This window comes from Heteronotia binoei, chromosome 10 (genome assembly GCF_032191835.1).
Source record: "Heteronotia binoei isolate CCM8104 ecotype False Entrance Well chromosome 10, APGP_CSIRO_Hbin_v1, whole genome shotgun sequence".
Classification (NCBI taxonomy): domain Eukaryota; kingdom Metazoa; phylum Chordata; class Lepidosauria; order Squamata; family Gekkonidae; genus Heteronotia; species Heteronotia binoei.
In genome coordinates, this window is record NC_083232.1 from 96,505,889 (window position 1) to 96,530,934 (window position 25,046).

The 25,046-nt window shown below is 42.1% G+C and overlaps 1 protein-coding gene across 2 annotated transcripts in view; it reads left to right on the plus strand.

The window, feature by feature from the left end:
- Nucleotides 1–25,046, plus strand: part of LOC132578361 (palmitoyltransferase ZDHHC11-like) — a 67,749-nt gene that overhangs the window by 40,790 nt on the left and 1,913 nt on the right. For both annotated transcript variants that reach the window (XM_060248305.1, XM_060248306.1), the window contains exons 5-8: nucleotides 908–1,032; nucleotides 6,618–6,773; nucleotides 12,552–12,673; nucleotides 24,390–24,448. In XM_060248305.1, the coding sequence (XP_060104288.1) occupies nucleotides 908–1,032; nucleotides 6,618–6,773; nucleotides 12,552–12,673; nucleotides 24,390–24,448 (462 nt within the window). The remainder of the gene's footprint in view (nucleotides 1–907; nucleotides 1,033–6,617; nucleotides 6,774–12,551; nucleotides 12,674–24,389; nucleotides 24,449–25,046) is intronic.

Here is a 25,046-nt window from a genome sequence, read left to right on the forward strand (position 1 = left end):
AGTAGAGAGGCCAATCCCTCGCTTCAGAGTCGCCAGAAACGGGGTGGGGTGGGGGAGGGAGACGACTGCTGAGAACTTAATTATTCCCTATGTGGAGATCGATTCTAATAGGGTATAATGGGGAATTGATCTGGAGGTTTCGGGGGCTCTGGAGGAGCTATTTTTTGAGGTAGAGGCACCAAACTTTCAGTATAGTATCTAGTGCTTCTCCCCAAAGTATCTCCCAAGTTTCAAAACGATTGGACCAGGGGGTCCAATTCTATGAGCCCCAAAAGAAGGTGCCCCTATCCATTATTTCCTATGGAAGGAAGACATTTAAAAAGTTTGCTGTCCCTTTAAATGTGATGGCCAGAATTCCCTTGGAGTTCAATTATGCTTGTCACACCCTTGTTCCTGGCTCCGCCCCCAATGTCTCCTGGCTCCACCCCCAAAGTCTCCTGGCTCCACCCCCGAAGTCCCCAGATATTTCTTGAATTGGATTTGGCAACCCTAGTTTGTGCAATGAAGATAGCCGGGTGGGATGAGACGTAAAACATTTTTTGCAGATCCAACAGACGCATGCTGGGATGTCGCTTGTACTGTAGGGCTCTCTGTCTTTCATTCTAGCCGGCAGGGCTTTTGTTTGTAGCAGGAACTCCTTTCATGTTAGGCCACACTCCCGATGTAGCCAATCCTCCTGGAGCTTAGAGCAGGCCCTGTACTAAGCTCTTGGAGGATTGGCTACATTGGGGGGGGGGGGGGTGGCCCAATACACAAAGGAGCTCCTGCTACAAAAAAAGCCCTGATTCTAGGGGAGCCAAACTGTTGTGAATCTGTAATGAAATAACTGTACTTTTATACACCAAAGCTGCATAAGCCTCTGCTGTTGCCTCGTCGTGACTCTCTCTGTTCGTGTCTGCCTGTCCAGGTTTTTCTTCAGTGCGGTGGCTTCAGCCGTGCTCGGGCTTCTTCTGCTGATCCTGGTGGTCCTGTATGTCTTCGTCCAGTATTTTGTGGATCCAGCAGCGCTCCGCACGTCTCCTCAGTTTGAAAGTATTGTTCCATCGACTTCAAATCTTTTTTTTACCCAGTGGTCTAGTAGTAGATCCTCCATGTTCAGAGGCAGTAATCCTTAAAAATACCAGCACCAAGAGAAGGCCTCAGCCTCTGTGTCCTGCTGTTGGACCTCCAGAGGAAATAGCTGGTGACAGAGTGAGACAGGATGCTGGACTAGATGGACCCCTGCTCTAATCCAGCAAGGCTCTTCTTATCAGAAGGCCTTGGCTTCTGTACCAGGCCTTTTATATATACCTATCTATACAAGAAGTGTCAAACTCATCTGTTATGAGGGCCGGATCTGACAGAGATGAAACCTTGTCGGGCCGGGCCATTTTGGTTCAGCTCATGTGTGTACCTATTCAAGATTAAGTAGCAGAGATGTAAACTTTATAAAGAACGTAGAAGATAAAGGAGATTGTAAGCCGCCCTCAGTCTCTGATTCAGAGAGAAGGGCGGGGTATAAATCTATAATTCTTCTGGATCTTCTTCATCGTCATCTTCTTCTTCCAGGGTATAAGCTTCTGAGAGTTCAGGCTTCCATTGTTATATACAAGTAGGAGTGGAGATCCTGAGTCCTTGTATCCCAGTGTGTTGCTTCCTTTCTTTGCCACATCACCCTCACCTTCAGACTGGAATATACGGATTTGAGGATCTCCATTCCTGCTTGGATCTGACAAAGGGAGTGTTGACTCTTGGAAGGTCATCCCCTGAAAAATCATGTTTTCTACCGGACTCAAATCTAACTGTTCTACTGCAAACCAGCAGGGTTCCCCTTTGAAACCAGTCTGAAACCATTTTAACATCCACATGAGTTTCGTAACTTCAAACTGTCAAGGACGAAGCTTTTGCTGAAACCTTTTAGCTGTCAGGGCATCAGCTGTGCATTGCTAAGTGCCGTTAATGTTTCTGCGGAAGCGAATGCGTTCAGTGATGCTTGCCTGTAGGGTCAAATAGACCCGTAGAAAAGAGGTTGTAAAAGCCCTGTCATGTTCTCGGGAGCAGGGCCAGCACATGGGAGTAGGCAAGGTAGGTGGCCACCTGGGGTACCACCGCACCTTGGGGGTGAGGGCGGGCGCCCCCTCTCCGTCCCCGCTCGCACTGACCCTGATACTGTGCAACAAAATAGGAGTCAAGTTGCACCTTTAAGACCAACTTGGTTTTATTCAGAACGGCAGCTTTCATGTGCTCTAAGCACGCTTCATCAGATAAGGAATCCGGCACAGTGAGCAAAGCCACACGTAGCTGGTAGGCAATGACTCAAAATGCAAAATGGTACAGATTTATGAACCAATGGCAGAATAGTAAAATTATCTGGTAGGCAATGGCTCAGAATGTAAAATGGTACAGATTTAAGATCCAATGACAGAATAGTAAAATTAACAAATTGAGCAAACCTTTGATCTGAGTCGCATGAGCATGCGAAAGCAACAAAACAGTAGTATGTCAAAATGTGAGAGTGTCTGTTAATGACACTATTGTTATAAATTTTGAGCCATTGCCTACCAGCTATGTGTGGCTCTGCTCACTGTGCCGAATTCCTCGTCCGATGAAGTGTGCTTAGAGAGCACACGAAAGCTTATGTTCTAAATAAAACTGACTTGGTCTTAAAGGTGCAGTAATGAGAGGAATATTGATTACATTGAATAACAAAGATAAGAGGGCAAATGAAAAACAGATGTTGGACATTCAAAATGAAATAAAGAAAAAAAAAGGGGAACTGAGAAAAAGGCCAGGGAAAAAGAAAATTATAAGGGAGATTACAATATTACAAACGCAAATGAGACATTTGTTAAATAAAGAACTGGAATGGAATCTGAAAAGATTGCAGCAGAAATCTTTCGAGGGAGCAAACAAACCCGGAAAATATTTGGCCTGGCAACTGAAAAAAAAGAGAGAAAGTAAAATTATTAATAAAATTGTGGTGGATGGAAGAGAGGTGGTAGATCAAGAAGGAATAAAAAGAGAATTCTTTAAGTATTATGACATGTTATTTAAAGGTGTTAAAATAAGGAAAGAAAAGATGGATGAGTACTTACAAAAGATAAAAATAGCACCCTTAGCAGAAAATATGCGAAAAGTTTTGAACGATCCAATTGAAAAAATAGAAATTGAAGCAGCAATTAATGCAATGAAAAATGGAAAAGCACCTGGGCCAGATGGATATACAGCTAAATTTTTTTTAAACCCTCAAAGAGGAGTTAATCTTGAAATTTCAGAAATTGATGAATATGATAAGAACAAAAGGGAAAATACCAAATACATGGAAGGAAGCTGTTATTTCGTTGATTCCAAAGGAAGATAGAGATGTTACGAACGTAAAAAATTATAGACCAATTTCATTATTAAATAATGACTATAAAATATATACAAGAATCTTGGCAGAACAATTTAAACAATATTTGATAAATTTTATAAAAGGAAGATCAAGGGGTTTCTTCCCAAAAGCCAAATAAGAGACAATATCAGAACTGTTGTAAATATTGTAGAATATTATGAAAGACATCCAGAAAAGGAAGTAGCATTATTCTTTGTGGATGCAGAGAAAGCATTTGACAATTTAAATTGGAATTTTAAGTTTGCAGTAATGGAGAAAATGGAGCTGGGAGAAAGCTTTATAAGGATGATAAAAGCAATATATACTGAACAACATGCAAGGCTATGTATAAATGCTGATCTTACAGAAGACATGATAATTAGTAAAGGTACAAGACAAGGTTGTCCACTTTCCCCACTGTTGTTTATAATGACTCTTGAAATATTACTGATGCAAATTCAAGAAGATAAAGAAATAGAAGGATTAAAAGTAAAAGGATTTAGTTACAAATACAGAGCATTTGCAGATGAAGAAGAAGAAGAAGATATTGGATTTATATCCCGCCCTCCACTCCGAAGAGTCTCAGAGCGGCTCACAATCTCCTTTACCTTCCTCCCCCACAACAAACACCCTGTGAGGTGGGTGGGGCTGGAGAGGGCTCTCACAGCAGCTGCCCTTTCAAGGACAACCTCTGCCACAGCTATGGCTGACCCAAGGCCATGCCAGCAGGTGCAAGTGGAGGAGTGGGGAATCAAACCCGGTTCTCCCAGATAAGAGTCCGCACACTTAACCACTACACCAAACTGATATAATGTTTATAAATGAAAACCCCATACAAGTCACACCTTTGTTGTTAGCCAAAATACAAGAATATGGGGAGTTGACGGGACTTTGTATTAATAAAAAAAAATCAAAACTTCTATGTAAAAATATGCAAAAATAAGCAACAAGAATTGCCAAGACTAATGGGCTGTGAAGTTACCTCCAAGGTAAAATATTTGGTTGTGGAGATAACAATGAAGAATATTGATTTGTTCAAAAATAATTATGAGAAGCTATGACGTAAGATGGATGAAGAATAAAGTGGAATAAACTTAATTTGTCACTGTTGGGTAGAATAGCCGCAATTAAAATGAATATTTTACCAAGAATAATGTATTTGTTTCAAACTATTCCGATTGTGAAAAACAGTAAACAATTTAATAGATGGCAAAGAAAAATTTCAGAGTTTGTGTCGGCGGGGAAGAAACCAAGAATTAAAATGAAAATTTTAACAGATGCAAAAGAGAGAGGCGGATTTCAGTTACCAGACTTAAAATTATATCATGAAGCAGTTTGCTTAGTATGGATAAAAGAATGGGTAATGTTGTTAAACAAAAAACTCTTAGCGTTGGAAGGTCATGGAAATAAATTTGTCTGGCACGCTTATATGTATTATGAGAAAAAAAGATAGATGGCTTTTTCTCTCAGCATTATATAAGAAACAGCTTGCTAAATACATGGATGAAATATAAGAAATATGGAGATGAGAGAAAACCGTTATGGATAGTGCCAGCCGAAGTGATAAAAATAACAGCTGAGAAGGGTGAAGAAAAGCGGTTGTCATATAATCAACTATTAAAAATAAAAAATGGCAAAATAGAATTGAAAACTGCTGAAGAGCTGAATAATAAATATGATTGATTTCAAATGCAACAAATAAAGAGCTTGGTGGAGAATGACATTAAAACTGAAGGAATAAGAAAAGAGCAAACAGAAATGGAAAAAGTTCTGCTTGGAGTCAACGAAAAATTAATTTCAAAATTATATAAATTACTTTTAAAATGATCTACAGAAGATGAAGTAGTGAAATCTCAAATGATTAAGTGGGCAATTAATGTAAATAAAGAAATACAGATTGAAACTTGGGAATATTTGTGGAAGAACTCTATGAAGCTTTCGACGTGTCATAGTATTAAAGAGAACTGTTTTAAAATGATGTATAGATGGTATATGACTCCTAAGAAATTGGCAAAGATGAATAATAAGATGCCAAACAGATGTTGGAAATGTAAAAAACATGAAGGTTCTTTCTACCATATGTGGTGGACTTGTGAAAGAGCAAAAAATATTGGCAGATAATTCAACAAGAAATTTCTAGGATCTTGGGATATGAATTTAAGAAAGTTGCAGACTTTTCTGTTGGGATTACAAATGGAAAAATTTCCAAAAGAATATAGAACTATAATTTGGTACTTGCTTTCAGCTGCTAGGACATTATATGCACAGTTGTGGAAGCAAGAAAAAATACCAGAGAAATGAGATCGGATTGTAAAAGTTATGACATGGAGTGAAATGGACAAATTAACAAGAATTTTAAGAGACTATGATTTAGAAGTTTTTAAGATGGAGTGTAAAAAGTTCAGAAGATATGTAGAAAAAGAGTGGAAAATAAAAGGACATTGGACAATTTTTGATAATGATTAAGTCTTAGAAAAAAGAAGAATATTAATTTTTGTTTTTATTATTTAAGGGTACCTTTAAACATTAGTACTTTAAGTAAATAACACCGGCGGGGGTCAAGTAATGGGGGGAGGGGTGGGTAGAAATAATATATGGGATAAATAAAAGAAGTTATTAATGATGCAAGAAATATAATTTGTTGCCATATGTTACCAAATAAAATTGTTTTAATTAAAGGTGCCACTTGATTCCTATTTTGTTTTACTACTTCAGAACAACATGGCTGCCTACTTGGATCTACCTAATACTGTGAGGTGTTCTTTCTTCGCTCTGAGCGATCAGAGCAAAGAAAGAACGCCACGGCCCCTGCCCAGCCGCCCTCTCCCGCTTTGGCCCCTGCTCAGCTCCTGCCAAAGCGGGACAGGGCTGCTGGGCAGGGGGCATGTTGTTTCTTTGCTCCAATTGTTCGGAGCAAAGAAACGACGCCCCCCCACGGCCCATGCTCAGCTCCCTTACAAAACGGAAGAGGCCGGCTGGGCAGGGGGCGCGTGGGGCATTGTTTCATCGCTTTGATTCCTCGGAATGCCTCCTGCCCAGCAGCCCTGTCTCGCTTTGGAGGGAGGGAGCTGAGCAGGGGCCTGGCTGGTGATTGCGCAGAGCGAAGAAACAATGCCCCCAGCAGCCCGTGCTCAGCTCCCAAGAAAACGGGACAGGGCTGCTGGCCAGGGGGTGCGCTGTGCGACGTCATAATAATGTCACTTCCGGGAGGGGGGGCAGGATTTGAACCCCAAATGTTTTACCTCCTCTTTTTTTGCTCCGGCAGGTATGGGTAGGAATGACACCTGGCTGGTCTTTCTTCCCATCGCTCCGGTGGAGAGCACAGCGGTCGCCCTCATGTCTGTAGCTGCCGTAACGCTGCTTTTGGGGCTCATTTCTTTCCTGCTGCTGGGGCATCTGCTGCTGTTTCATCTCTACCTCTGTGAGTAAGAGGCTTCCGGGAGGCTGTGATGTCATGGGAATTCTGCTCTCAACTTTCCAGTGTGGAACCGTATTGGAACAGTGGCTGCCGCCGATTCATTGGCTGGCTGGTTCATGACCTTTCTTGCAACCAGGGCTTTTTTTTTTGTAGCAGGAACTCCTTTGCATATTAGACCGCACCCCCCTGATGTAGCCAATCCTCCAAGAGCTTACAGGGCTCTTCTTGCAGGGCCTACTGTAAGCTCTTGGAGGATTGGCTACGTAATGGGGATGTGGCCTAATATGCAAAGGAGTTCTTGCTACCAAAAAAGCTTTCCTTGCAACTCAGCTGGCTCCACAAAACTGTCCTGGAGACCTTGATGCCAGATAGCCTTTCCCTCATTGAAGCTGTTGCCAGACTTTCTGGGCTGGGAGACCTGGGGAGGATTTGGGGGTGGAGCCTGGGGAGGGGAGGGGCTTGGGGAGGGGCAGGACTTAAGCAGGGTATAAGGCCATGGAGTCCACACTCCAAAGCATCCATTTTCTCCAGGAGAAACAGTTGCTTGGAGCTCATTTGTAATCGTGGAAGATCTCCAGGTCCCACTTGGAGGTTACAACGTGAGAGTCAATATGTTCTTGAAGGCTTTCATGGCTGGAGTTCATTAGTTGTTGTAGATTTTCCAGGATATATGGCCGTGGTCTTGGCATTGTAGAACCTGATGTTTCGCCAGCAGTGAAACCCCTTGCATCCTCAGAGGTTTAACACAGAAGGCTAGAGTTCTCTCTGTGTCAAAGTGTGAAGAAGATGGTATGCATGTAATTTATATCTACTCAGGAAGGTGGGTTAGGGATGAGCTATTAGGGAAGCTCATTCCCAGAGTCCTTTGGGAAACTCCTCCCTTAGCATGTCACAGCCTGGGAAACCTCTACAAGATAATGACTCAGCCCTACCCCACCTTCCTGTGTAGATATAAATTACCTGCCTACCATCTTCTTCTCACTTTGACACACAGAGAACTCTTGCCTTCTTTGTTAGACCTCTGAGGATGCCAGTCACGGCTGCTGGAGAAATGTCAGGTCTTACAATACCAAGACCACGGCCATACAGCCCAGAAAATCTACAACAATGTGAGAGTCATCACAACAAGCAGAAAAAATCGTAACATTGTGACAATATTTACTAATACTGTATATACTTGTACTTCAATTTTCTACATCCAAAAATTTACGACTAACAAAGTACATAATAATATCGCAATATTCCTAGATACTATTCCAATAGATATCAATCCTGGGTAGTATAACATGAACAGCAGAGAATCCAGAAGACTGGTAAAAAAATGGTAAAGGTAGTCCCCTGTGCAAGCACCAGTTGTTTCCGACTCTGGGGTGACGTCACATCATGAAGTTTACACAGCAGACTTTTGTGGGGTGGTTTGCCATTGCCTCCCCCAGTCATCTACACTTTCCCCCCAGCAATCTAGGTACTCATTTTACAGACCTCGGAAGGACGGAAGGCTGAGTCAGCCTTGAGCTGGCTACCTGAACCCAGCTTCCACTGGGATCAAACTCAAGTCGTGAGCAGAGCTTGGACTGCAAAGCTGCAGCTTATCACTGTGCACCATGGGGACTGGTACAAAGTCCTTATTCCTTCCAGAATCTTATAATATCTTACAACGTATTTGGAATAACAACCATGAAAATGGCTTTTTAAGAACTTGTTTCGTTGGAGAAGTAATTGTTCTGGAAGGAATAAGGACTTTGTACCAGTCTTCTGGATTCCCTGCTGTTATAGTATCCATGATTGATTTCTATTGGAATTGTATCTAGGAGTTTTGAACCTGCAGTATTATTATGTACGTTGTTATTTGCTTTTGACTGTAGGTATGCCAATAAAGGTCTTTGAATACTGAATATTGACTAGCACACCATCCTGTCTTTGAAACAACCAGATGCTTAAATATGTGCATAACATGCCCAAAGGCACATGTTCTTAAAATGTTACAGATGCAGGAACAGGTTACACGTGCCAGCTCTGGGACTGAATAAAGGAGGAAATAAAGAGACTTTCAGTTTGTTCAGAAAGTTGTCCTTAATGATAGATAGATATGTAGCATCCACGTTAGTGTCAGAACTGGAGCACTTGTGTGGTGTCCAGTCTTATATACCTCATCTAGGGCCGTTAAGCAGCCCGCCTCAATTACAGGGCCAAAAAGCCCGCCCGAATATTATGAACTGCTTTCCATATAGACATATGAAGCTGCCTTACACTGAATCAGACCCTTGGTCCATCAAAGTCAGTCTTGTCTACTCAGACTGGCAGCGGCTCTCCAGGGTCTCAAGCTGAGGTTTTTCACACCTATTTGCCTGGACCCTCTTTTGGAGATGCCGGGATTGAACCTGGGACCTTCTGCTTACCAAGCAGATGCTCTACCAGTGAGCCACCGTCCCTCCCCTGACCAGCAGTGGCTCTCCAGGGTCTCAAGCTGAGGTTTTTCACACCTATTTGCCTGGACTCTTTTTTGGAGATGCCGGGATTGAACCTGGGACCTTCTGCTTACCAAGTAGATGCTCTACCACTGAGCCACCGTCCCTCCCCTGACCAGCAGTGGCTCTCCAGGGTTTCAAGCTGAGGTTTTTCACACCTATTTGCCTGGACCCTTTTTTGGAGATGCCAGGGATTGAACCTGGGACCTTCTGCTTACCAAGCAGATGCTCTACCACTTCCCGCTGCTTTCTTTCTCATGGCAGACAGTGGGTAGATGTGCTGTCTGTACAAACAGATGACATGACCTTTTGTACGGCAGAAATGGTTACTTCTGTGAGTTGCGAAGTGAAAGCCAGCCAAAATTCAAGCAAGCCTATTCCTTCCCCTCCCCCCAGCCTCCTTACAAGTAAAACACAGGAAACGGACATGCTAAAATGGCAAGGGATCTTGACAACCCGGTGGGTTCCTACTGGAGTATTAGCTGTGTGAATCTGTACGACGTGCCGGCTTTTACACTTGCGAGTGTTACGCCAGCGTCTGGTTGCTTGACGGTGCCAGGGATGGGACGGGTGTCCTGAGTGGACAGGCAGCTGTGCTCCCGCTCCCCAGCAAGTATAGAGGAATGATCTAGATGCCGGTCTCATCTGATCTTGCTGTCTAGCAGCTTGGGTCGTGGAGCAGTGGAAATGTTTGTGAACATTCCGTGCTATCCCACTCGGTCAGACAATGAGGGTCAGAAATTTCACAGCCGCCAAACGCAACACCATATAAAAGTGTGGTTATTTCTTTACTGGCTGCCAGCCAGTGATGCCGCCGCTTAATTTCACTAGAAACGCTCTCATTGATGGCTGCGTTCTGACATAATAATAAACCGTTTCTTTAAGTCAAATCCTGGGCAGCTCACTAGGTGCACAGAGCACAGTTTTATGCATAAACCCCCCGGCTAGTTTGCCGCTTGCCTCTTTCCTTTTAAGCAGAATCCCTGGGTAGTGCCTCCTGCTTTCTTCACCCAAAGGGTGATGAACATGTGGAATTCACTGCCACAGGAGGTGGTGACAGCTGCCAGCATAGACAGCTTCAAGAGGGGATTGGATCAACATCTGAAGCAGAGGTCCACCAGTGGCTATTAGCTACAGCGTATTGTTGGAACTCTGTCAGGGGCAGTGATGCTCTGTATTCTTGGTGCTGGGGTGGGGCACAGTGGGAGAGCTTCTAGTGTCCTGGCCCCGCTGATGGACGTCCTGATGGTGCCTGGTTTTTTTGGCCACTGTGTGACACAGAGTGTTGGCCTGATCCAACGTGGCTTCTCTTATGGTCTCCCAGGAATTGCCAGGTTGTCAGCAAAGCCTCCCTCTCTACTGAGTTTGCTTGTCATTCATGGGCTGCTCAAAATGGGAGGAAAGAAACAGCCTATGGCATACCAGGCTGCAGTTGCTGCCGCCGCCACTTCCTCCTCTTCTCCTCCTCTTTACTCTTGGCTGAGGATAACTGGTCTTGCTACCCCCTCCCTTTTCTGTCCGGGCACTTTAAACTCCTAAATCAGGGGTGGCCAAACTTGCTTAATGCAAGAGCCACATAGAATAAATGTCAGATGCTTGAGAGCTGCAGGATATGAACGTCAGATGTTTGAGGGCAGGAGGGGAAGGAAGGAAGGAAGGAAGGAAGGAAGGAAGGAAGGAAGGAAGGAAGGAAGGAAGGAAGGAAGGAAGGAAGGAAGGAAGGAAGGAAGGAAGGAAGGAAGGAAGGAAGGCAAATAGATGGGGAGGAAGAGGTGGAAAGAAAGCAACTTTAACTTTAAATGTATTCTCCAAGCTGCTGGCAGGCTTGGCTCGGAGAAATGATTTAAAGAGACAAATGCCTTCTCCAAGCCTGTCAGTGGGGCAATGGGGGCTTTGGGGGCTACACAATATTTATGAAAGGGCCACGTGCCAACCGAGCCACAGTTTGGCCACCCCTGTCCTAAACTTTTTAATGCTGCAGCAGTCGCCTTCTGCAGTTTCTCATTCCTTGATCTGATGTTTCTGGAAATGTCAGACCGAAGCAAGTTTGCCTGCAGCGTGGGTGGAAGGTGCTCCCCCATATCCAGCACTATATTCCTTCCCCATTTCCTTGTGGCCAGCATTTCTCTCACCCACCCACTGCCGGGGCCTTTTTCATCGTGGCTCCAGCTCTGTGGAAGGGGATCCCGAAAGAGGTGAGATGGGGCCCCTCCTTGGAGATCTTCAGGATGCCCTGCAAGACCTCACTTTTTGCCAGGGCTTTTGAAGGAGGTTGAATGGCAGGCATCTTTTCAGAAGGGGGCAGATTTGGGGTTTGCAATTTTATCTTTGGGTTTAGCAGGGGATGCTTGAACTATTGTTGTAAGCTGCCTTGAACCAAGAAGAAAGGGAAGCTAGAAATATTTTAATTAATAAATAAACTGAGAGGTTGGATCTACAGACAAGAGCAGAATGGATTCTCCGGGGCTAGATTCCCTTTCTTAGCTAGCTGATGATCTAGTGATGTGAGATCATAAGAGAAGCCATGCTGGATCAGGCCAGTGGCCCACCCAGTCCTACGCTTGTGTCACACAGTGGCCAAAACTCAGGTGCCATCAGAAGGTCCACCAGTGGGGCCAGAACTCCAGAAGCCTTCCCACTGTGGCCCCCCAAACACCATGAAGACAGAGCATCACTGCCCCAGACATAAGAACATTTTAGAAGCCATGTTGGATCAGGGCAATGGCCCATCCAGTCCAACAGTCTTTGTCACACAGTAGCCAAAACCCAGGTGCCATCAGGAGGTCCACCAGTGGGGTCAAAACTTCAGAAGCCCCCCACACACACTCTTGCCCCCCCTAAGTACCAAGAATACAAAGCATCACTGTCCCAGTGCCTAATAGTCACTGATGGACCACTGCTCCAGATGTTTATCCAGTCCCCTCCTGAAGCTGTCTATGCTTGTGTCCAAAACTACTTCCTGCAACAGTGAATTCCAAGGGGTGTGTGTGTGCTTGGCCCTTTCACTCAGTCTTACTTAAGGGCACAGGGAAGGGGGGAGTAAATCACAGTTGGAGACATTATTGCAGGAAAAGCAAAAGTAGCCTTTCACCTCTGGCTGCTGGGGCCACAAGCACACACCCCATGTCCACAGTAGCGACAGCTGTTTTGCTGGTTTGAATAAGATTGCCATACCATATCACCATTCAGATTATACCTAGTTAAGTTCACTTCTGCTGATGTGATGTCACCACTTGAAGCTACTGAACTAAGAAAACTGGAGTTTATTAAAAGCTAAAAAAAAAAAAAGTACAAATACCTTTTTTGTGTGCAGTGGGTAAGAGGTTGAGCACGTATGAATACATCACACGACATCGACCCAGAAGCAATGCTACGGTTCGGGAAATGAATGTGACAGGAATGTCGGATGGATCTAGCCGGATGGAGCCCTTACAGGTAAGATCTTGCCGTTGTCTTCTGCCCAGTTGACACATTAGGATTTTCCAAGGCAAACCCTCAGGTTAGATCTCCAGTGCATTCTGGGAGTTCCATGCATCCCAGGCGTGTGGGGGCCCATTTTGGAATGGGACTGTGACACCTAGGCAAGAGGGCTCAGACCTTCCCCCACACCATTTGCTTGATGGGAAATGGCCCTGGAGGGGGTGTGGTGAGCCCTGTTGCGGGGCTGGATGTGTCCTGATACGGCTACGTGTCTGTTTTCCTAGCAGAACAGATAGATCAAGAGTGGCCAGACTTGCTTAACGTAACTGTCACGTAGAATAAATGTCAGATCCATACCATACCAAACCTTTAATGGCATAATAGATTCAAATAAAAATACACAGAATATAAAAATTTAAACGTTGGAGATAAAATCAAAATGAAACGGAGCTTACAGATGCGTTCAGACATGGTCAGAATTAAATTTAAGGATGTCAGCCAGAAATTTGGCCACAGCCTCACTAACCACCCCCTCAGTATCACTCAATAGATAATAACAGGGTGGCAGAATAGACAAATCTGGGGGGAAAGAAAGCTTGCCAAATAAATCTTTACGGAGGTTATGGTAAAAAGAACAATCAAGCAATATGTGCTGGATTGAGTCAGGAGTATTCGCTCCACAGGAGCGAAGTCTGTCGGCTAAAGGGACTCGCTGATATCTCCCTTGTAAAACTTTGGAGGGAAACGCGTTTAGTCTAGCCAACATAAATGCCCTGCGATGACTTGGACTGGTTAAGTCTGATAGATAATTGGGCATTTTGCCACAGAAAGCATAGAGACCTAAGGAAGCTGGAGAGCAAATATAAGGGTCTGTTGGCCGTAATTTCGTTTCCTCCGATTCCCACAGTCTCAATTTAATACATCTGAAGATATATGACTCATCAGAGGTAGAAAAATCACCTACCTCTAACCCCAATTGATTGAGTTTGGACAGAAGCACTGCTGTCCAGGATGAAATATATGGGTCTCTTTTCATACAATCAAGAAGGCTGTTAGGATCTGTTCTAAAGTGAATTTTGAGCCAGAATTTAAACATTGCAATCTAAGCTTTTGTCTCCACCAAAGACTGACCCACTTCAGAGCAAAGAGCAAAGTAGGACACACATTTTGGCAAACCAAGAATTTGTCTAAAGAATGAGGCTTGAATGCCCTCCACATTCCTGGTAAAAGCTGGGATACCAGGGATACCATAGAGAATTTGGGCAAGCGTTTTGGCTTTGAACACTTTAATTGCTGCTGGAACTAATTGGTTGCCCCTTGCAAAGAAAAACTGTTTAATTTGAGCAGCTGAACATTTAGCCAAGTTGATGGTGTTGTTACGATGTGAAACCCAGCTTAACTTGTGATTAAAAGTGATCCCCAAGTATTTAAAAAATTTTGTTTGCTCAATTGTTGAGTTGCCAATAAACCATCTCTGTGGGCGCCAGCAATTTGAAAAAACAACTACTTTAGATTTGGCATAATTGATAGAAAGTGAATTACAATTACAGTAGTTGTAAAAGGCATTCAGATACCTTTGCAGGCCCACTCTTGTACAAGAGAGGATGGTAGTGTCATCGGCATAAAGTAATAAGAGGACCACTTGGCCTGCAAGTTTAGGCGGATGACCATTAATAGGGTTCAGAAACTGAGCCAGGTCAGTTAAAAATAAATTAAAAAGATGCAGGGCCAGCACGCAACCTTGTTTAACCCCCTTTAACACTGGGATTTTACTAGTCAAGTCACCGCTAGAAGAAAATTTCACTTGGCAAAAGGTATTAGAATGAAGTTTCCTCATGTCAGATATTTGAGAGCCACAAGACATCAAGATGTTTGAGGGGGGGGAGGGAGGGAGATGGTGGGAGAGAGAAGTGGAAAGAAAGCACACTTTAACTTTAAATGCTTTCTCCAGGCTGCCAGCTGTCTTGGCTTGGAGAAGTGATTTAAAGAGAAAAATGCCTTCTCCAAGCTAACCAATGGGGTGGTGGGAACTTTGAGAGCCGCACGATATGTCTTCTGAGCCGCAATTTGGCCACCCCTGAGATAGATGATACCCAGTGCCAGTCAACGTTGGGAAAACTGTGTGTGTGTGAGAGAGAAATCTAAGCCAATTCTCCATGCACACTGCAGTCCCGATCCCAATCATGCCCTCATGCCCCTGAGAAGCATGGAGTCCCCAGAATGTGTCTTTGACTCTGCATGGTGCCATACATGGGGGAAACATGAGGACCGATTTCCCACTAAACGTACGCTGCTCTCACTCTCCTCTTCTTCGCACAAACTGCCTGGACCAGCGAGTTGCTCCGCCTCTCTTCAAGTTCCCTCCACAGCAGGCAGGATCCTCTGAAAACCGGTTTCTGTCTGCCGCGGAGGGAACTTGAAAAGGGGCGGGGCACCTCGCCAGCTCGGGGCAGCTTGTGCGAAATCCAGCGGCAGCCCCGCAGGGAAAAGGAGCGAGACCAGAACAAGGTGAGTGAGGGATCGGTTGAGGTGTAGTTAGTAGAAGCGATCACTGCAGAGCAAGTTGGCCAGCATCCAAGGTACCGTGAAACGCAAGTTCTGTGAGCCCCAAAGGGACTATTGATCCCATTCCTTTAGATTGAAAACAGCATTGCCTTATTTGTGTTTACTCAGAAGTTAAGTCCAAGTATGGAGGAGTGACAGAGGTAGTAAAAATCTGATCTGGCAGCTTTGTTGATGGAGCAGCTGGAATGTTTGTGAACATTCTGTGCCGTGAAGCTCTGTTGGCCAAGCAGTGTCAACCTACCATGAGCATATGAACCTATGAAGCTGCCTTATACTGAATCAGACCCGCGGTCCATCAAAGTCAGTCTTGTCTACTCAGACTGGCAGCAGCTCTCCAGGGTCTCAAGCTGAGGTTTTTCACACCTATTTGCTTGGACCCTTTTTAGTTAGAGATGCCGGGGATTGAACCTGGGACCTTCTGCTTCCCAAGCAGATGCTCTACCACACAGCCACTGACCTCCCCTGCACAGCACAATATAAATACTCTTGTAAATGCTTAGCGAGTTGTGTGTCCAGGGGTGCTCATTCCCTGAGAACGTATCCATTTTCATCAGAAAGTGATGCTTATACTTTCCCAAGGCAAATTGCTTTTGAATCAACCCTCACTTCTGCAAAGAGCCAGTGACTTGGAGAATGCATTTAAAGTTGCTTTCTTTCCACTACTCTCTCCCCCTTTCCCATCTATTTTCCTTCCTTCCTTCCTTCCTTCCTTCCTTCCTTCCTTCCTTCCTTCCTTCCTTCCTTCCTTCCTTCCTTCCTTCCTTCCTTCCTTCCTTCCTTCCTTCCTTCCTTCCTTCCTTCCTCTCCCACATCTGATGTTCATGTCTTGTGGCTCTCAAACATCTGACGTTTATTCTATGTGGCTCTTACATTAAGCAAGTTTGGCCGCCCCTGCGGTAGAGAGTTAGGAACTAGTTAATCTCAGTTAGGTTCAGACCAGAACCATCTCCTGACTTTCATTGCAAGATGGAAATGGAATGAAACTGCAAGGAGTTTCTTAGCAAAACTACTCAGGTTAAGATGCAGGTTAGATGTCGGGGTGTGTGTGTGTATGTGTGGAATGGAGCCTTTAAAAAAAAAATTATACACAAGCAGGTGCTGGGAAGTATTTCCAATATTTACACGTTGAAGTTAAATCAAGTCTCTAGGAATGAAATGCAGGTGATAAAGTGGGAAAGGGTCTTAGGGGGAGAGAGTTGTGATGCATTAGCCACGATGGGATTTGGGAAACAGTACTAAAAATGATCTCAACAGATAATAATTTTAAAATGAGATTTGGATAGTATTTAACAGCACATAAATTATCAAGCATATATGAAACAGCAGTTGATGTATGCTGCTGATGGAACGAAACAATTTCATATTTTGTGAAGTCTGTAAAAAGTCCAGGTGCTTTTGGCTTCTGTGCTAAAATAAATTCAAGCTAAAATTACAGAATATAAAATCCCGTGAGACCCAGAGGCAGTGTTGCTTGATAGATTTGGTTCAGAATATAGGGCTTGAAATAGTACAGAGCTTATAAAGTGCTGCACCAGTATGTATAACTCCTTATTGGAAATGCATAAACTTTTTCGCCATACCTATTCAAACCATGGAATATAGCAGATCTGACAAAATTAATATATTACAGACAATATGTATAGGGTCGCGTGATCCTTTTTGTTGACAAGTTTCTTTTTTTTTTTTTTTTTTTTTTTTATGTCCAAAAACTTTTTTATTGAATTTAGTAAACATACAAATAAAGCAATCAATGACTGTATCTGCAATCATTCTTTGTGTATAAGCATAGCATACCAGTAGAAAACAGAATATATATATATACACAAAATACAAACAAAACAACACATACATACATTCACACATACATACATACTTGGCAGCTGAATTAAAAAATAAGTACTCTGTCCATATGTTAATTACATCAAATTAATAATGTCATAATATCTACCAGGAATACATGTACGCATCTGATCTACAGGACTAAAAGAAAATTTAAGAAATGGAAGCCACTTGTACATCAGAGAATCGTTACCTTCTGAATTATTTATATTGCATAAACTATCTGCTATCTTGTCCATAGCATAGACCTCCCAGATTTTAGCATACCAGGCTTTAACTGGAGGAATATTGGGAGATTTCCAAAATTGGGCTAACACCATTTTAGCAGCAGCTAGTAAAAGGGATATCAGGGATTTATTGAGAGAAGTAATAGAAATACCTTTCCAACAGTCAAGCAAAATGAGTTCCAATCTTAAGGGTAAACTATAGCCCGTGATATCCTTGATTTTTGCCACAATTACTGCCCAAAACGACTGCACCCTCGGGCAAGACCACCAGCAGTGTATAAATGTGCCCACCTCTCCACAATTTTTCCAACATTTGGAGGATTGATTTATCGCCATATGGCTTAATCTCTGAGGTGTTAAATACCACCGGAACAAAATTTTTTGAGTTTGTAATTGTATATTCAATGATTTTGAAACAAACGAAGGAGATGACCAGATTTGTTGCCAAACATCCTCCTGAAAATTAATTGAACTATTCCTTTGCCAAATTTCTTGATAGGATAACAAATCAACAGCATCAATGTCTAGCAAACCCTTATAGATAAATGAAATCAGTCCCTTCCGCTTTAAAAAAGGAGATTGTAGCAAGGATTCAAAGAAAGTAAGAGGTCGATTGAAATTGTATTTCTTTGAGAGTGATGTCACCAAGTTGTTAATTTGCAAGTATTCAAACCATGGGATTTTTGTCCCACCAGTTTTCTCTTCTAAAGATTTTTTGTCGAGCACTTTTCCATTGGACAAAATATCCACAAACCTATAAAGATTATATTTTTTCCAAATTGGAAAAGACTTGTAAAAAAACCCCGGTTGAAACCAAGAAACATCCATAAAATGAGATAGTGGAGACATAGGAGGGGCTAAAAAGAGGCGGCGTTTGTCCCAAATCTGAAAAATGGCTTTAAGGAAAAGGTTGGAGGAGATATTAGGAGGTCTCTTCTTTGGAAATTCCCATAATGTAGATTGAAACGATTTGTTATTTAGATAGGTATCTTCTAGGACCTTCCAGCCTGAATTTAAATCAGCATCATGGTATCTGACAAGGCCTCCTAAAATGGCAGCTTCATAAAATTTATGCAGATCCGGAAGAGCCAGACCACCTGAGGATTTAGAACGAATAAGAGTTGCATACCCTATTCTAGATAAGCCCTTGTTCCAAATGTATCTTAAGAACGAACGACGCCAACCCACAAATAAGTCCTCAGGAATAAGAATAGGAATGGCTCGAAATAAAAACAGAAATTTGGGAAAAATAAAAGATTTAATAATCTGAATTTTTTCATTCCAGGGAATGAGTGAAGAATTTTTATTCTTTTGCATAGTAAGAATGTCCTTAATCAATAAGTGATGATTGACTTTAAAAATATCTCCCAATTTTAAAGGTATATTGATCCCCAAATATGTCCAATATCTATCCATTTTTTTGAAGTGATAATTTGAGTAGATGGAATCTTGGAGAGCATCTGAAATTGTGATGGGATAAAGAATGGTTTTAGATGGGTTTACTCGAAGACCCGATATAGAAGAAAATACAGATAATAAATCAAAGACAGCTGGTAAAGAAGTCTTAGGTTTTGTAACAAAAAGCACTAGGTCATCTGCAAACAAAGACACCTTAATTTGTTTCTTTCTAATAGGGATACCAGCAATAATATTGGTATTACGGATAGCATTAGCAAGAGGTTCAATTGCGATTGCAAAAAGCAGAGGAGACAAGGGGCAACCTTGCCTCGTCCCTCTGAAAAGATTAAATTCTTCAGAATCCAAATTATTAATAGAAAGAATAGCAGAAGGCGACTTATATAAAGAATGGATTATCTTCAGAAAATTCGGGCCAAAATTCATTTTCTGCAGTAAGGTTGTAAGATAAGGAACTTCAACGGAATCAAAGGCTTTTTCAAAATCAATAGACAAGATAAAGGAAGACTCAATATTAAATTTCCGGCAGTATTGAATAACATCAAGGACCATTCTAGTATTGTCCGTTAACTCACGGTGTGGGATAAAGCCCGATTGGTCAGGATGAATGTAGTTCCCTATAAAAGTATTAAGCCTAGCCACCAGGGCTGCTGTAAAAATCTTGTAATCGCAATTAAGGAGCGATATCGGCCTGTATGAACTAGGGTCTAGCAAGTCTTTGTCTTTCTTTGGAAGAAGAATGATTTTTGCCTGTGACCAAGTAACTGGAAAAGAACCAGACTGTACAAACTGATTACAGGCGTCCGCCAAGATGGGAGCCAACAAAGTATTAAAAAATTTATAAAATTCTGGTATAAAGCCATCTCGGCCTGGAGATTTATTGGATTTCATAGACTTGATAGTCTCCTGTATTTCAAGTGCAGTAAAAGGTTTGTCCAAAAGGGATTTAACCTCAGGAGAAACAGGCTTAATAACTGAGTGAGTGTCTAAAAAAGATGAAATAAGGTCTGATGCTGGATGCTGGGAGGAATATAGAGATGAATAGTATTTTTTAAAAACTCCTACAATATCCTTAGTGGAATGTTTCAAGGTACCGGATTTAGAACGAATGGAAGAAATAGCCATTGAGGATATTCTCTTTTTAACCTTCCATGATAGGAGTTTAAGGGATTGAGGAGTTCGAAACCAATATTTTTGTTTTATATAAGCCATTTGTTTTTGAATCTTGGAGACGTCAAAAGATTCTAATTTTTTCCTTTCTATAAGAAGTTTTGAATAAGTTTTTTTGCTACCAAATTTTTTAAATTTCTCTTCCAATTTGGTAATGTTGGCAACCAAATCTGATCTAATTTTGTCTTTTTCTTTTTTATACGAAGAGGCAATAGCCAAAAATCTGCCACGAATTACAGCTTTAAACGAGTCCCAAACTATATGCTGAGGTACTCCACACTCAGTATTGAATTGAAAAAATTCTTTAATGTCTTTTTCAATGGAATCTGTAACCGATTTCATAGACAGTAGTTTACTATCCAATCTCCAATTAAAAGAAAAAGATCTTTCAGTGATTCCTGACATATAACCTTCCAACCATGCATGATCAGACCAAATCATTGGGCCAATGTCTACTTTAAAAAAAAGGTTAGAAATAGAATCCGAAACTAAAAGAAAATCTATTCTGGAATAAGTTTGATGACGAGAAGAAAAGAAGGTATAGTCTCTTTCTTTTGGATGCCTGCTTCTCCAAATGTCTGACAGATTATAGGATTGAAAGATTTGAGCTAAATCATTTTGGCCATTCGAATCTTTTGATTGAGACCATTTATTGGCAGATAGAGGTAGCAGGCTTTTTTGAGATCTATCTAAAGAAGGATTGACAACATAGTTGAGATCTCCTCCCAAAATAATGGGCCCTTTATGAAAAGTTTGAAGTTGTGACAACGTATCTTTAATAAATGCAATTTGTCCATCATTTGGAGCATACACCGATGCCAGAGTATAAGGGCTACCATTAAAGACCCCATTGATAAAAATATACCGACCCCTAGGGTCAATTGAGGAATTTTCAAAAGTGAATTGGACTGATTTACCTATTAAGATGGCCACACCTCTTGCTTTGGAGGACCCGTAAGCTTGAAATTGATGAGCAAAAAATTTTGACTGGAAGACCTTGGGCTGGTTACCCTTAAGGTGAGTTTCTTGCAAAAAAACTATATCTGGTTTCTGATGAGAGATGGCAGAGGCAACCCGTTTTTTCTTAATTAAATTATTTAGCCCATTACAGTTTAGAGATAGAAATTTCAAGTGGCACTCTGCCATAATTGAAAGAGGAAATAACCAAGGTTATCAAAATTATTGCAATTCATAGCTTTGAACCCAGGTGCCACCAGGATAGCTAGAGGCGAATCCTGTAGATCAAATTTCAAAGGTATGAGGACAGATTTCAGATCAAAGGCTTTAAAAAACTTCCAACTAAATCCATAATAATTCAATACAGTTATGCTGCCCGTAACACAAACAAAAAACCATAACCAACACCAGTGGTCTAGCATTAACAGACACTAGCCACTAACTCACCCTCCAACTCTGTTAACCCAAACTTGGGAAAACAACAACTATTTACTTAAAAGGATAAATTTGAAGCGGAAGTCTTCGTTACTGAAGACACCACACAACTAGCAACAACTACCAAATGGAGCTAATTAAAAAAAACTGAAGTTCTCCATTCTCCCTCTCTGCCAAAAATGCTTATATTTAACACTATCAACCCAGCAAAAATAAAATTTATAAACAGAATAACAGAGCCGAATGTATAGAAAGTTTATAATGAAAGGCCAAACAAAGCTGATCGAGTCAAGGCTAAAATGCCTAGAAAGCCACATATAATAAAACCTGTGCCTTTTACCAACTCAGGTTAGTGAATTAAAGATAATTACAGGCAAACTAATATACCATGTGTAACAGCATCAGATCTCGATCACAAAGTTATTGTAAGACTTAAGACACTATGATAAAAATACAATGAAACTTTAAACAGAACTATGAACGCTATTAAATACTGGTCTCCCCAAACACTCCCCACCAACTATCCTTCAGCCACTTATAAGCCTATGTAGGGAGATATGATGGTGAGGGAAACAAGTTTCCAAACCTTCATAGTAGCATAAGGCACAAACTGACACACACATACATTCCCTACCCACCCTCTGTCTCACAGATTCATTTCCATTCAACAATTCACACAGGAAGGGAAAAGGTCCTGACAATTCATTAACTCATAGTAGAAAGAAATATATTGATATAAAACCCTAATCATACTATTCAAGTTTCTCACTCTGATCTACCCCCCCTCACTCACTCTCTCTCCCTCCCTCTCTCCCACTCCCTCACTCAACACCCAGCCTCCCCATTCCAGCTCCTACTCAAACTATATATTCCAAGTCACCCCATTCTTCCAATCATGCATACCCAATCAACCAAGAAGATTTCCTTTAATGAGTTGAATTGAATTAATAACTCCCTCACATTCATAACATTGTGTTCAAAAGATATAAATAACCAAAAAAAAAAAAAGGGGGGGGGACCCCCCAATTTCGTATATAAACATTGCTTCATAGGCACGAAACAATCATCAGCATATTTCTAAGCCGTGACAGAGTTACACGTAGGCAAAGCTTATAAGTCAGCAGTTCAGTAGGCAAAGCTTATATGTCAGGAAAAAAAAAAAAAGGGGGGGGACGTCAAGAATCCACACAAAAAAGGGAAGATTTCTGCATAGCAACAGTTCCAGTGTTTAGCTTCTAGGAGAAACAGGCCGATCAGGACGGTTCATAGGCACACGACGCCATCTAGTGTCTGAAGTTATTGAGTGAACATGTGAAACTGCTTCTATAAGGCCGGTGGGAACAGGAAGATTCAAATCTCTCAGCATGCTTAGGCCTGAGTCAAGGCCTCCAGCGACAAACGACCGATCCTGTACAGTAACTTGCAGCTTGTACGAAGCAACCCATCGATATCTGATGTTTTCCCTGTTCAGGATTTCAATAATTGGCTTCAAAATTTTCCGCCTTTGCAAGGTTTCAGAAGACAAATCCTGTAGAATTTGGATGTTGTAATCTCCTAGCAGAAGTGGATTTATAGCCCGGGCTTTTTGCAGCAGCTTGGATTTAACTGAGGCAGAAGAGAAACGGACTAAAATGTCCCTAGGCAACGAAGTTTTCTGTGTGCGCAAAGGGCCAATTCTATATGCAGCCTCCAGGGCACAAAGATCAGATTCAGAAAAACCCAATGCCTTTGATAGCCAGGAGGCTATAAGAGATTTTAGGTCAGAGGGAGAGGCAGAGTTCTCGGGGAGCCCGCGAATTTTAACATTCCCCATTTTCAGTTGGTTCTCAAGTGCAATAATTTTATCAGTGGCCCATTCATCTCTTTTATAAAAATACTGAGTGTCCTCCTGCACAGCACATGCCATGTTAAAAGCAGAATCTGCAGTCTCTGCCACCTTCTCTAAGGACGTTTTGAAACCCTCCAACTGAGCAGAAAGGGGCTGGATCATGGCAGATATTTTGTCAGTCATATTTTTTTCCAGTTTTTGAAAAGCCTCCATTACCTCAGAACGAAATGAAGCTAGGTCTGCTGCTGTGTTTTCCCCTTCTCCCGACGCCATCTTGCTTGCAGGGCTGCTTGCTTTTCCTGAGGCCTTAGCCTTAGGCTTTTTGGGAAAATAGTCTTTAACAGAGTTCCTTGGGTTTCTTTTTGATCTGGATTTTTGACCATCTACTGTTCCCATACTAATTAAAGAAAAAAAAGAAAACAAACAACAACGCTGGGCGCTTGCTTAAGTGGATTTGGCAGGGGTAAGTAAGGAGCTCTGTTTTCAGGCGTCCATTCCCTATGCGTGCGACGCCACGCCCCCCAAGTTTCTTGAACAGTGGACTTGTTTTGGAACAGTAGATATAAAGATGGGAGTCCAATGTTCCCTCTAAGCTGTAGTGTCATGTGAGCAAAAATTCTGTTTTGTGAGCAACTGGCATTAAAGTTGTAAGCCACTGCACAGATTAGTTTGCTCTGGGGCCATTTTTCCTGAGTCAAGGCAGAAATGTGTGCGCCAGAGGCTAAAAAACTGTGAGCTAGCTCACACTAATTCAGCTTAGAGGGAACACTGGAGTCGACCGTATGTATTTTTCTAACCATTGTGAGACTTTTGAGGATGTAGGCTTGTGTTCTTGCTTCTTTTAATAAATATATACAGTAGAGAAAGAGCGGAAAGAAAAGAGAACCATTCTTTTCCTGGGTGGCATCCGGCACTGGCTTAATGAGGTAATTAAAGAATAATAATCTGTGAAAACCTGACGACCATAAAGAAAATAAGGGAGATACGCTCTAACCTCCTAAACCATGAGGTACAATTTGGTGACTTACCAAATCCTGTTTATTTAATGATTTCACGTCGTGAGCAGAGTTAAAGCCACCGTGTCTCTTGCTGTGGGCAGAAATGGATTGATCTGCATCGCTTGCTTATGTATTCTTTCTTTTCTTTTCTTTTCTTTTCTTTTCTTTTCTTTTCTTTTCTTTTCTTTTCTTTTCTTTTCTTTTCTTTTCTTTTCGCCATTGGATATTTCCTAATATTTTGAAAGGGTTCCGTTTCTTTAAAATAGGTTCAGCCAGTTTGTTTTCCCTTTTTTTAGGATTTATCTGACGGAATACAACCAAAACAACTGGAAGTTGCGGTGCTTCCGCCCTCAAAGTAAGTGACGAATTTACAATTTGCGATGTCCACTGTAGTTGGAAAGGACGACCAATAGGTTAATTTATTTATTTGGCCTTAATTCTCACTTCAGATGCCAAAAATCATTGTAAGGAGATCTATAAAGTGGTTCCAGAACAGCATTTCTTCTGATTCCAGACCACCCCTTTCAGGCTTCATCTGCTTAGGAAACAAAAGGGCCACATTAGACTCAACTGCCTGATTTTGACCATTACATAATTACTCTCGCTTTGGTTTGGCCCTCAAGTCAATTTTTGTAAGAATCACTAAGAGCCACTTTCACTGAGCAGGAATGTAAGGAGAACTGAACACCAGGACTCAGTGGAGAGTTCTGTGATTGTTTAGCCTGTGGTAAAATGCAGGAGTGAAAGAACCAAAGGTGGAAGGAACATCTGGAGCAGGGGTGTCAAACATGTGACCTGGGGGCTCCTATCAGCCTCTCCCCCCCCCCCCGAGCAGCTGGCTGTCGTCAGCTTTCTTCTCCTCTCTTGCTTCCTTCTGCATAACAGCTTTGCCAGGCTTGCTCAATCAATCTACTGAGCAAAGCCTCTATTTTCTCCATTGGCTGAGGCTCCTC